This window comes from Octopus bimaculoides, chromosome 7 (genome assembly GCF_046866305.1).
Source record: "Octopus bimaculoides isolate indiv1 chromosome 7, ASM4686630v1, whole genome shotgun sequence".
Lineage (NCBI taxonomy): Eukaryota > Metazoa > Mollusca > Cephalopoda > Octopoda > Octopodidae > Octopus > Octopus bimaculoides.
In genome coordinates, this window is record NC_142934.1 from 91,794,936 (window position 1) to 91,809,022 (window position 14,087).

The following is a 14,087-nucleotide window of genomic DNA, read 5'->3' on the forward strand; positions in this document are numbered from 1 at the left end:
GTACCATTATTGTCTTATCACCCAGATAACTGACTGACATTCAGAAACAAAATCATTGAACATCCAGTATTGTCGACAAGAGTCAGAACTGATGAAGTGCTGGTGCTGGTAACTAAAAGTAAAATGAATGGCAGCTGGTGTTGTTAACCAAGAAGCAGAAATGATAACAGCTGATGATGCTAAGCTGAAGCATAAGAAACTGAATGTTGTTAACCAGAAGCAAGTGTGATGAACAACTGATGTCCTTTACTAGAAACAGACATAGTAAAGTACAAGTATGATAACTTTAATTAATCAATACTATGCTCATATTGACAAAAAGTTCTTGAACTTAAAATGAGGTGAAAGGAAAATGCCCTTACAAGGTCCAATCCCTGTTGCGGTGTAGTAATTTGTGTACCTCAAAGGATAGAGGTCAGGCTAATAAGGACCACCTCTTTGTGGGAGTAAAAATGGGATTGCATAAGGCTATCGACCCTACCTAGGAAAAGCAAAGTTACAGAAGCATTGATGATAATTCAGAACCAACAAGCAGGAGAGGAAGGTCTTCCCTTGGGGAAACATATGACGAGGTGCAGCAAAATCCAAAGGGAAACCATCAGGAAGTTAGAAACGATGAAATGTGGTGGATAAAGCAAAGAAGAAAGAACAGCAATCAGAGATAAATGCATCTAAAAAAAGAAGAAATAGAAGAGAATCTAAGATTTGGGATTATACTCTTTATCAAAGAAAAGCAAAAGGGTGAAGTGAAGGGTGAGAAGAAATAGAAACAATGCAATATTTGCATTTGGTTACATTGCAGGGTTGGAATATTTATTTGGATGTTTGTCTATCTATTTATCTATATGAGTGTGTGTGTGTATTTATAATGTACACACACACATTGTGTACTGTTCATTTGGTGATAGATTCAACAATCCTGCTTGGATGTGCTTTTAATGTTCCACTGGCAATTACAAAAACTAATATTAACATTACAGAAAAATCATATTCCACAGTTACTGGTGGCGGTGGCGGTGGCAGTGGTGATGGTAGTGGTGGCAGTGGTGGTGGTGTTAGGGGTGGGGTAGGGGGTGCAGAGAACTGAGAATAAAAGGAAATGATTCAGCTGTAGCCTTGCAGTTCATTTTAAAGTTCAAATTTGGGGACTTTTTGCTTTTTGTCTTTTACTTTTTTTGTTGTCTGCTGATTTGTAAATAACCGACAATGGAGAAAGTCAATTTAGGGGCCAGATTAGATTATGTTAGAGAGGAAAAAAAAAACGTGGCTGTGTGGTAAGTAGCTTGCTTACCAGCCACATGATCCTGGGTTCAGTCCCACTGCATGGCACCTTGGGCAAGTGTCTTTTACTATAGCCTTGGGCTGACCAAAGCCTTGTGAGTGGATTTGGTAGATGGAAACTGGAAGAAGCCCATCGTATATGTATATATATAAATATATATATATATATATATATATATATATATATATATATATATATATATATATATATATATGTGTGTGTGTGTGTGTATATATGTTTGTGTGTTTGTGTTTGTCCCCACCCCCAACATCACTTGACAACTGATGCTGGTGTGTTTACGTCCCCGTAACTTAGCAGTTCGGCAAAAGTTAGCGATAGAATAAGTACTAGGCTTACAAAGAATAAGCTCTAGGGTTGATTTGCTCGAATAAAGGCGGTGCTCCAGCATGGCTGCAGTCAAATGACTGAAACAAGTAAAAGAATAACTCCATAGCAACCACAACCCTTGCCAGCATGGAAAACAGATGTTAAATGATCTTTTACTTGCTTCTGGCATTAGACTGTGGCCATGCTGGGGCACTGTCTCGAAAGCTTTTTGATTAATAGAATCAATCAACCCTAGTACTTTTTTTTTTTCTAAGTTTGGTATTTATTCAAATCACTCTTTTGGCAAACCACTAAGTTACAGGGATGTAAACACACCAACACTGGTTGTCAAGTGGTGGTGAGGGACAAACACAGACAGAAAGACACACATGCACGCATATATGTGACAGGTTTCTTTCAGTTTCTGTGTACCAAATCCATTCACAAGGCTTTGGTTGGACGAAGGCTATAGTAGTAGCCACCTCCCCAAAGTGCCACACAATGGAGCTGAACCCAGAACCATGTAGTTGGGAAGCAAACTTCTTACCACACAGCCATGCCTTTCCCCTAAAATATGCAATAAAAGTCTTATTAATAAGCATTAAGGGACTTTTATATTTACCCTCCGGTACATGTGCCTGGTTAATTGAAGGTCCCAGTGAGTCTCATTCCACTCCAAGTCTTACCAGTTCTAATTTCCTCTGAGGAAATTGTCTGAGAGTCTAAAAGGAAAGAATGAGAGAAAAAAGAAGAATCAATCGTAGAACAGAAACTCTATTGTTGCAAATCAGCTCAAGTAGAAAAGTTAGTAAAAGAAAACATGAAAAATCTCTAGTAAAAAAAAAGATAAAACTTGAACACAGTTGTGTATTTAATGAAACAGGCACATGAGTATATATGTATGTGTATATATACATACATACATACATACATACATACATATATCTATCTATCTATCTATATATATATATATATATATATATATATACATTTATATATATATATATACAGTTATATATATATATATACATTTATATATATATATATACATTTATATATATATATACATTTTTATATATATACATTTATATGTATATATATATATTCATTTATATGTACATATATGTATATATATTCATTTATATATATATATGTATATATATATATATTCATTTATATATATACATATATATATATATATATACATTTATATATATATATATATATATATATACACATATATATACATTCATTTATATATATATATATATGTATATATATATATATATGTGTGTGTGTATATATATATATATATATATATATATATTTATATGTATATATATATTCATTTATATACATATTCATATATACGCGCGCACACATTTTTTTTTTACTTGTAGAGTAACACCAAACGAGTTGTTTTGTTTTCATTACATTTCTTTATTAGTGAGAAAGACCACACCCTACACTGATCCTCCAATTAGAATAATTTCGTTTTTTTTTTAAACTGCGTTGGATACTTTTGAGAGTATAGAGTTCCAAATATGAAGAAAACCAATTTCTATGAAAATAAAAAAGAATATATTAAATTTTGTTTTTATCAAAGTGGGAATGACTCAACAGGAATCATGATCCAGCTTAAAACAAAGGAAAAAGCTGCTAGAAAAAAATTAAATGAAGAGAAAATGAGAGCCTCTCAATGTTCAGTAGCTTTAAAACACACATCATTCATATGTAATAATGCATTGTGGAAACAATGGATAAAGTTTATTATTTGGGACAGAAGATAAAACACAGTATTTCAACACACACATATATCATCATCTTCATCATCATCATTTAACGTCCGCTTTCCATGGGTTGGACGATTTGACTGAGGACTGGTGAACCGGATGGCTGCACCAGGCTCCAATCTGATTTGGCAGAGTTTCTAAAGCTAGATGCCCTTCGTAACACCAACCACTCCGAGAGAGTAGTGGGTGCTTTTTACGTGCCACCGGCACGAGGGCCAGTCCAGTGGTTCTGGCAACGGCCACGCTCAAATGGTGTTTTTTACGTGCCACCTGCACAGGAATCAGTCAGTGTTTTGTTCACATGCCACTGGCATGTGAACTGCCACTGGCCAGTAAGGCAAAGCGAAGCTGGAAACAATTGCGCTCAAATGGTGCTTTTTATGTGCCACTAGCATGGAAGCGAGACTGCTGCTCTGGCAGTGATCCCGCTCGGATGGTGCTGTATATATATGTATATATATATTTAGCCTGTATATATATATATATATATATATGTATATATATATATATACACGAGATGTCCTGAAAGCAAGGCAACTGAAGTTTTGGGCTTTAATTATCAATAAGATGTGATAAGAGATGAAAATTATACATCATTATAAAAGCTTATTGTGTTTTCTTTTTGTTTTAGACTAAATGAATTCAGTTTTATAAGTTCGATAATGGCTATACCACAATACAGTCATCATCCTCCACAAAGAAGGCAAAAGTAATACAGCTATAACAAAAAAGCTTAAAATAAACCGAACAAAAGTCTTGAAAATTGTCAAGAAATTTCAAGAGATTAGTTCCAGTGCTGATTGACCTGGACATGGCTGAAAAAGAAGTGTTTGGATCCCTCAGCTTATTAAAGGTACTTGAGGAAAGGTTATGGCAAAATCCCCATTGTTCCATCAGAAAACTGGCTGCCTCAGCAAGAATAAGGCTAACATCAATGTATCGAGTACTGAAGGAGGATTTCAGAACCCACCCCTACCAGATGATCCACTGTCATGAGCTTATACAAGTTTATAAGGCCATGAGAGAAGTTGTCTTACCCTGCATCAGATTGCTGAAGGTAGGCTGCCCAACCTGGTTTTCACTTCTGAAAAGAAATTTCACATCAAACAGACAGTAAACCACCAGAATGACCGATTTTGGAGTGTATCTGGCTCTGTCGAGGGTAGACTTGTAAATTGACGTCAAAGTCTACAGTCTGTTATGGTTTGGACAGCTGTGACAGCCACTGGAAGGTTCCCCCTTGTTTTTGTGCCCTCGAGGGTTAAAATTTACACTCGGCGATACATTAGAGACATTCTGGAAGCTGAACTGCTTCCATGGTGAATGAGTATTTTCATGGCACACCTTGGAGCCTCCAACAGGACTTGGCACTGTCCCACAGCTCCAAACAGAGACAACGCTAGATTCAGAAAAACGTTCCATCATTCATAGGCAAGGATGTGTGGCTCTCAAGAAACCCTGATCTCAACCTGCCTTGAGCACTCTTCATGCTATGCTTGACGCTCTGAAGGCAAAACTGCACCAGACCCAAAATATAACAATATTTTGCTTCGGCAAAATTGAAGATAGGTGGTTGCCTTAATTTTGGGATTCCCTGTATATATATAAACATGTAATAAATAATATATAATATATATATATATATATATATATATATGCATATATGGGTACAGGACATCATCGATGGTGCAAATAACATGAAATATGTAAACAAACGAGGGAAAATGAGTAAAATATATAAACAACAAGAAAAAAATGGAAAACAGGACAAGTAAACACAGAGGAAGAACCCTTCATCAGTTGTCAGCTGTCTATCTACTCCTCATTTCGAGCATTCACATATATATATATATATATATATATATATATATATATATATATATCCTGTGTGCATAGTTAGATGTACAACTGCTACTCCATGCAGAGAATAATCATCTGTTTACTTCCATTTAAGTGGTGTGGTCACTAGTGATCTAGAGATTTGGGAACAGCCTGCTGGTTAATTAAGTTAATTAAAAACCCGGATGCTTGAAAGTTTCAAAGACCATCAGGAGAGAATGTGCACCATTTCGAGGCCTTCATCTCGGTAGCTTTACAGCACACCTGTTCTCCTCACTGAAGTGAGACCCCACCTACTATTTCGACTGACTACTATTTGACCTCACCTCCATTTCAGGATCATCACTTGTTCCGTCAGATTTCATCACACATGGAATTTCTTTTCTAATTCTTCTAAATATTCACCTGTAATAATGAGATCATCCCATGGGCATCCACTTTTAAATTCCTTTGCTGTGACCGGCAGGACTCTGATGAATAGAAGTGGACTAAGAACTGCGCCCTGGTAAACCCCTGCCTGCACACTAAATTCATCGCTGTACATAGTGTACACATATATACATAGTAAGGTCAATAAAGTCCAGATAAAAGGAATCAACGTTTCCCATACTCAATCTCTTTTCACAAGTCTTCCAACTCAATTTTCAAGTGTTTTGGACAATGTAAGGGGGATAACTACTGTTAATAATGTACGAAAGATCTTTTTAGTTTGGTGAACAGAACTGTCTTCATGACGTATAATACGCGCGCGCGCACATGCACACACACACACACACACACACACACATTACGTGTGTATATATGATTGTCGTCTTTCAGTTTCCATCTATCAAATCCACTCACAAGAAACTATAGAAGACATTTGTGGTGGGAATGAACCCAGACCCATGTGATTGGGAAGCAAACTGCTACCACATGGTTCCGTGTTCAGTCCCACTGCGTGGAACCTAGGGCAGTTGTCTTCTACTATGGCCTCGTGCCGACTAAAGCCTTGTGAGTGGATTTGGTAGACGGAAACTGAAAGAATCCCGTCGTGTGTGTGTGTGTCTGTATATATATATATATATATATATATATATATATACATACAATATATGAGTATATGCATATATATGTACATGTATGTATATACGTTCATCTACATGTACATATAGATACATAACTGGGTACATGACGTGGCAAAAGAACAAGGACAAAATGGTAAACAAGGTGCAACAAACAAGCAGGCCACATAGAAACATCCCCTTCATCAGCATATATACACACACACACACACACACATATATATATATATATATATATATATATATATATATATATATATATATATATATATATATATATATATATCATTGATTAGAGAACAAATAGTGAATTTGGCCCAACAACTTTATATAACTTCACGCTTCCATACATTTCATGATATACACATAATACCATGGCCTTCACCGTATGAAAGAAAGGCGGAGATAAAGAATACGTACACCACCCGTTTTCGGCATAACAAAAACCCTAACCCTAAACACCGGGTGTACGTATTCTTTATTTTTGCTTAAAAGAAATACATATATAAGCACAGATGGTAAAAAATATAAATACGCACATATAAAAATACAAAATATATATAGAAGTATATACAAACCGACTAAAATAAGTAATCAAAAATGAATTACTAAAACATATCGACCAAAATAGTTTTTTTTTACCCCACGATTAAAAATATATCAAAAATAGTTCGCTTTTAAAATGAAGCAATCCATGGTAGGTCCGGTAATCAAGGGGCGTAAGAGAGCCCCCCCCCCCAAAAAGAGTAGGCCGAAAAACACATCTATGGTCATTTCATGAGTTCGCTGCTGCTGTCCGATTGCAAGTGAAAGCGCAACACGGCAATGACCCCCTCATCAGGGCGAACAGAACCCTCTAGGAAATTCACTATCAAGTCGTTCACAAAAGTTACAATACGGCGTAATAATACCCATTTGGTTATCATCTTTAGTTTGGATCTGCTGGATAGAACCCAACCTTATGCTCCAAAAACTTCCCATTGTCTTTTAAAGGACCATAAGCCTGATTTTTTTTTTTATCAAATCCTTCGATTAGATTAATCTGCCCAACCAAGTCTGATTTGGGCAGAATTAGTAAGTATATTACCGATAGGATTATTCCCATTGTTAGGGATAAGTTTCAGCTTCTCCTATGGAACTTTACTGGGGATGTTATTTTATGGTTTGACTCTCTTATTGATAAGCCTAATTTAGACATTATCCAATTTGATATTTCCTTTTCCCCTATATTGCTAAATAAGGCTTTGACTTTCGCTCGGAAATTTACGAATATCCCTAGTTCAGATATTGATGTCATTTTAGCGGCAAGGGAGACCCTCATTTCCTTCAACGAGGGTGATTGGAGGAGGGCTGATTCCATCAACTTCTTTGATATTACTATGGGGTCCTCGGATTAAGCACAGGTGACCCATTTAGTGGGCCTATATCTCCTTTCGCAGATTAGGGATAGTTTTACCCTCCTTACTGGGGGGTTATATAGGGACGATGCACTTCTAGCTGCACGTGGCCAGTCCAAAACTGCGTTGAATAGATTAAAGAAATATTTGAGAAGTTTCTTAAAAGATTTCTTTAATCTTAAGATTATTTATTAGAATGGTAATTTCTTGGACGTTACTTTGAATTTGGATACCGGTTTATACTACCCATTTCTTTAGCCAAATTAATCCATTTCATATATCGATGTCTCCTCCAATCACTCGAAATCTTCTATTGATAGCATCGTTACTGCCATTTCGGTCAGAATCTCTAATTTGTCCGCAAACGAAGAGTTTTTTTATCAACATGCACTAGTATATAATAACGCTCTAAAGTTAAGCGGCTTCAAACTAAAATCTCATATATACCTAATGGGAGATTTAAGAACAAGCAGGCTGGTCTACCACCTGAGCATGTCGCAGAAGTTCTTGAGAAACGCAAAGCTTTAACTGATTGCAACCAACGTAGGCCATCCGTTAGACACGTATATAGAGATTTTAGAAACATATACTGGAAGAGAAATAGTAGCCACGAGGAGATGAATAAAACCAAGAGCTCACGTTCGAGAATACGGGAAGTCATCTGGTCCCCCCACCTCCTTTTCTCTTAGAGTAAGAAATCTGCCTAAGTTGTTTTTTAAGATTCTGAAGGAGAATTTCCCAAAGAATCATAGGTACTACACCATTTGCAACAAATCTTCCATTAAATTTTCTTATTCTGTAATTCCGATTTTGGCCTCTATTATTGCTTCTATTAACAGAAGCAAATTAAGTGGGCAAGTTAACTGGAAGTATTCCTCTGTTGGAAACTCTAGTATTGGGCTGGTAAGCTCTAATAAGCCCAAGGTTGGTGTTACCAACCATTTACCTTCACCGTCTTTACCGATCCCCTTTAATGGGATACCTGAGAGGGAAAATGCTGGAAACCAGATAAATAATGTTAATATCAGTAATAGGGATAAAGGTGGTACGGGCAAATCCTGTAATTGTAGAAACCCTAAGTTATGTCTCCTTGACGGATTCTGTTTGATTACAAACGCAATTTATAAATGCGTAGTTGAAGAGGGGGCAATTTTAATAAGGTTTATATAGGCAGTACTGTCAATTTTAAGGCAAAGTACAGGGCCCACATGAGTTCGTTTCCGAATGGAAAAATACTTTAACACACCACACTTGCCGCTTATATACATGGTTTAAAGAAGAAGAATAAAAGATACTCTCTTGAATGGTTTATAATCTCGAGGGCTCCTTATTTTAGCGTTTAATATTAACAAGTATCTTTAGGTCTTTTGGGCCTAAAACATTAAATAAATTTACAGAGGTAATCCTTTTCTGCAACCATAAGTTTTCTTCTACTTTTCTGAAAGTATATAGAAGTAAAGCTAGATGTGGTACATGATATTTAGTTTGCTTACTGGGTTTCGAAACTGGATAGAAAAATTCCTGACTAGATGCCACCTAGCTTTTTTTCTTTTTTTCGGTAATTTTGGACTGGTCCTGCTAAAGTTTATATCTTATAAATAGGAATTTGCGCCGTGTTGTAACTTTGCTCTTTAACTTGCAATTGGACCGCGGCAGTGAACTCCCGAAATGGCCATAGATGTGTTTTTTGACCTACCTCTTTTTTTAAAACTCTCTTACGCCCTTTGAATACCGGACCTACCATAGATTACTTCATTTTAAGAACGAATTATTTGATATATTTTTTATCGTGAGGTAAAAAAAAGTTTTTGGTCGATATGTTTTAGTAATTCATTTTTGATTACCTATTTAAGTCGGTTTGTATATACTTCTATATATATTTTGTATTTTTGTATTTGTTTCAGTAATTTGACTGCGGCAATGCTGGAGCACCGCCTTTAGTCGAACAAATCGACCCCAGGACTTATTCTTTGTAAGCCTAGTACTTATTCTATCGGTGTCTTTTGCCGAACCGCTAAGTTACAAGGACGTAAACATACCAAAATCGGTTGTCAAGCGATGGTGGGGGTGGGGACAAAAACAGACATACAAACATATACATATATATATATGACGGGCTTCTTCCAGTTTCAGTCTACCAAATCCACTCACAAGGCTTTGGTTGGCCCGTGGCTATAATAGAAGACACTTACCCAAGGTACCACGCAGGGGTACTGAACCCGGAACCATACAGTTGGTAAGCAAGCTACTTACCACACAACCACTCCTATGTATATTTCTTTACCATCTGTGCTTATATATGTATGTAGTGAAACTAACACCTCGATCGCCATTATATACAAAGAAGCCATCTTCTCTCGCTTTTATAAATATAATCAAGTTCGTGACTAATTATTATTTGAAGCGGCAACTGCTTCGTACCGTTCCCGCCAGAACGCAGACTGACCAGCCGTGGCTCCTAATAAGGTCACGTGATGGAGTGTTTTTCAGATGCTCTCTGGAGCCCCTATTTTGCTTTAAATAGCCTGCTAGATACCCAGCTAATTCGTCTCGGTTCAGATCTCTTAGAGACCTGTTCCGTGTACCACACAGAGCAGCAGCAGTTCCAGCGACAACAATCACAGCTTCGTACAACTACGACTACCAGCAGCAACACGACTCTACGACGACTACCAGCATCGCCGCCGCCAGTCAACACGACACTACGACTACCAGCATCGCCAACATCGTCAACATGACTTCTACGTACACCAGCTAACCAAAAACTACCGCAGAACTTCTAACTCTGTTTGTGCGATTCACCTTCGCTACGATAGACAACAGACAAGAACCTAGCCTGCGACGAACATCTGTATACAAGAACCCGGTTCGGCATGGAAGCCCTAACATCACGACGAGTGATCGCCTGCCACACACGCCTCAACTTCTTACATACAGACTGTTACTATTGTGTACTCTAAGAACTGGCAAATTCTTATATGTGTTACTGACTCTTTTTCTATCTGCTGTATCTCACGCATACACATACATGTATCACTTACACACACTCTTTGCTTTACATGACGGCCTGTCTTTTATTATGTTTCATTATGTCGCATTCACCTTGTATCTTACTGGTCATTTACGAATTCACTATGTTATCGAAGTATAACATATTTATATAATTTGATATATTTTTGTGTTCGACCGTGTGACGCGTTTAATAAAAGGAGCCCCATTTTTCCATTCGTCACCATTTCTCCTTTTGGGTTCGCACGGTCGTTCTTACATGTATTTCTTTTAAGCGAAAATTAAGAATACGTACACCCGGTATTTAGGGTTAGAGGTTTTGCTATGCCGAAAACGGGTGGTGTACGTATTCTTTATCTTCGCCTTTCTTCCATATGTTGAAGGCCTTGGTATTATGTGTGTATGATAAAATGTATAGAAGTGTGAAATTATATAAAGTTGTTGGCTCGAATTGATAGTTAGTTCTCTAATCAATGATTTTTTTGTCTCTACTTCAATTTCACTTGAGCACTTTTTTTCCCAGTCCTATATATCTTTTGTTTCTATAACAAGAAACGAAAACTATGTCTTATTATCTCTCTCTCTCTCTCTCTCTCTCTCTCTATATATATATATATATATATATATATATATATATATATATATATAAGAATAAGGGCAGGGAATCGTCAATTAGTAATAGAATTAATAATTAACAATTTTGCCAAGTAGTTCAGTATGAAAAAACCTTTATCGGTAAAACCATTTATCATCATAAATATATAGGGATTAGCTTGAGTTGCTTTGACTGCTATTTCTAAATTTTCAGTATGTTGGAGAAGCAACTCAAGCTAATCCCTTATATATATATATATATATATATATATATATATATATATATATATATATATATATATATATATGTATATATATATACACATACACACACGAGGGGTGCTGAAAACTTCCTGGCTTTGGGTAAAGAAAATACAAGATGATCAGTTAATTATGATTTTATTGAATACATTCCCCTCTCAGATTCACACATTTATTATAGCAGTCCTTCAGTCTTTCTAAGCCCTGTAAAAGAACTATGAAGGTTGGGCCTCCAACCAGATCTTTCGCAACACCGTTAAACCTGAGAATTTTTCAGCACCCGTGTGTGTGTGTTTGTTTGTGTGTATTTGATGGTATAAAAGACACGAACGTATTATACGCAGCGCATATTCAGGAAAAAAAAAGTTTTTAGTTCACTAAAACTTATGGGGAAACATAACTTCGCGTACAGGTTCTGATGTTATTCTTTCTTTTTCTTTTCTGTTTCTCTGTTATTTGGTGTATTTTATATACAATCAAATGTGGTAGTTTATAATCTTCTAAAACGTGTCAATAGTGTGATGGTAAGTTTCTAGAAACGAAACTATTTTTCTTCGACATTGTCAGCCGAGAAATTAATGTAAATAGTCAATTTCATTAGAATTTATTTTATGTCAGGGAGCTAATTTTCTTTCCTATTAATTAATTAATTGATTAATTAATTAATTAATTGATTAATTAATTAATTAATTATTTAATTAATTGATTAATTATTTATCTAATTTACTACTAAGAAGTTAAAAGATCAACATAGTTCTAAAAACGAGGGAAAAAAATGGAAAAACTTCTATATTTAGCTAATCAAACGGTATCAAAATAATATAAACTATTTAAATTAGGGAACATTTATTTCGTAGAAAGGGAAAATCTTTAAACCAGGAGTGAGAGATTTGAAATTCCGCCTAGCGACCAAAGACCTAACGATATTTAGATTCGGTTAAGGTCCGCTGTTGCTAGGCAACACAACGCCAGACTCTTGGAGTGCTGGAATTTCGTTACTTCGTTTAAAAGTCGAGTTAGTCATAACGTAAGTAAATCCAGTCGCCTTTTAATTGTTTTTATATAAACATATTTTATTGAATTTTTAGTTTAAAAGAAAATAATGATTGTTCACACGCTTAAAATAGATGAGAAAAAGAAAACAAATTTACTTAGCTAAATCAAAACACCGGACACATGCTTACCCACAACAAAAACCGACCTCAATAACTATAAACTCACAAAACAAAACCCAGTTTAAACTGATTTAACTAGTTTTTGTAGAAGCTGTATTGATGATCCGAAGGTCAGTATTGTGACAACGAGGTTGAAAAACATTGCATCAGTGTGTAAACACTGACATTAAGGCCTATTCACAAACATGCGAGCGCTCGCGCTCATACACGCTTAGAGATGGGATGAGAGGGTGTAAGCGAAGGTATTTACCAGGACCCACCCATATCATTATTAAAAATAAAATTACAGAAAACACAATTCTTATAAGCGGTAGGTGCAGTTGTGTTTGTGTGTGCGTGTAACTGAGTTGTCTCAATGAAAACCTCCGCCCAGATTCACGCAGTTTTATGACACTTGATACTGTAATAACGAATTTACTTTGAAATATACACAATCTATAATTTTCTCTTCATGTTCATTTTTGCCTCCTCCCGATTCTATACAGTCTTATACAAATGTGAAGCCCCCGTAAAAGTGAAAGTGCCGCCCCATAAAAGCGTCACCGGGGCAGACTGTCGCCATACTTTCCTCACTCAGCTACGCTACTGTTTCCCCAAATTGTCTTGAAATGATAGGTTATGATTAACCGAAAGAGGAAATTAGTTGAATTAATGCTCTCTTTCAAACTTAAGGAATTTATTGTTGGGACAGAGGTATAAGGTAAGAATTACGAGAACAGCAGTGGGGAAGATTCCTTTGTGAGATAAGAAGGTTTGCCCAAAAGACTCTGCACAGTGTTTTGGAGGTGAAATCTATTTAAGTTTATTAATACTGGCACGAAAATGTATTGAATATTATTCAAAACGACAAAGAAAAAATAATGGGATTGGGTATTGGCAAGGTGAGTTTGCAAGGACATAAAGAACACGAGCGACAGAGTTGATAATGGAATGTTCGACTAACTTAGAGGCTGGTCGTTATATATTCTGTCACTGGTTACGCAATGCGTTGTTATTATCGCTGTCGCTGTTCTTACAGCTGTTGTTGTTCCAGTCCGACTCTGATCAAACAGACCCAGGATCAATAATGTTCCGTATTGACTTATTTTCAAACTTAATATGTTTAAAATTGCATTATGTAATGTCTTCTTTCTGGGTGGTAGGGAAGGAGGTAGCTTTTATTTTATTTAAAAAAAGATGTTTTGTTAGCTTTTACTTGTTTCAGTCGTTGGGCTGCGGCTATGCTGGGGCACTGCCCCGAAGGGTTTAGTTGAACAAATTGATCTTAGTACATACTTCTAAGTTTGGTACTGATTCTATCGGACCCTTTTGCCGAACTCCTAAGTTATAGGGTCGTAAACAAACCA

General features: G+C 36.2%; 2 protein-coding genes across 10 annotated transcripts in view; one reads left to right on the forward strand and one right to left on the reverse strand.

Moving 5' to 3' along the window:
• The window catches only part of LOC106883367 (uncharacterized), a 118,655-nt gene extending 108,092 nt beyond the window's left edge, over positions 1-10,563 (reverse strand). For 2 of the 7 annotated variants that reach the window (XM_089355672.1, XM_089355673.1), the window contains exons 1-2: positions 5,647-6,243; positions 2,232-2,331 (exon numbers count right to left, since the gene is read on the reverse strand). In XM_089355672.1, coding sequence (XP_089211798.1) covers positions 2,252-2,331; positions 5,647-5,785 — 219 coding nt within the window. In that variant the 5' untranslated portion in view covers positions 5,786-6,243 and the 3' untranslated portion in view covers positions 2,232-2,251. Of the gene's footprint in view, positions 1-2,231; positions 2,332-3,040; positions 3,171-5,567; positions 6,244-6,883; positions 7,268-9,894 lie in introns of those variants that run through there. The other 5 variants (XR_016242700.1, XR_016242701.1, XR_016242703.1 and 2 more) reach the window with 5 other exon arrangements.
• The window catches only part of LOC106867177 (uncharacterized), a 65,396-nt gene that overhangs the window by 5,387 nt on the left and 45,922 nt on the right, over positions 1-14,087 (forward strand). The window contains exon 1 of one of the 3 annotated variants that reach the window (XM_089355660.1): positions 11,800-11,978. The exons of 1 other annotated variant lie outside the window; for it this stretch is intronic. The gene's annotated coding sequence lies outside the window, so the exon portion shown is untranslated. Of the gene's footprint in view, positions 1-11,799; positions 11,979-12,438; positions 12,594-14,087 lie in introns of those variants that run through there. One more of the 3 variants, XM_089355659.1, reaches the window with a different exon arrangement.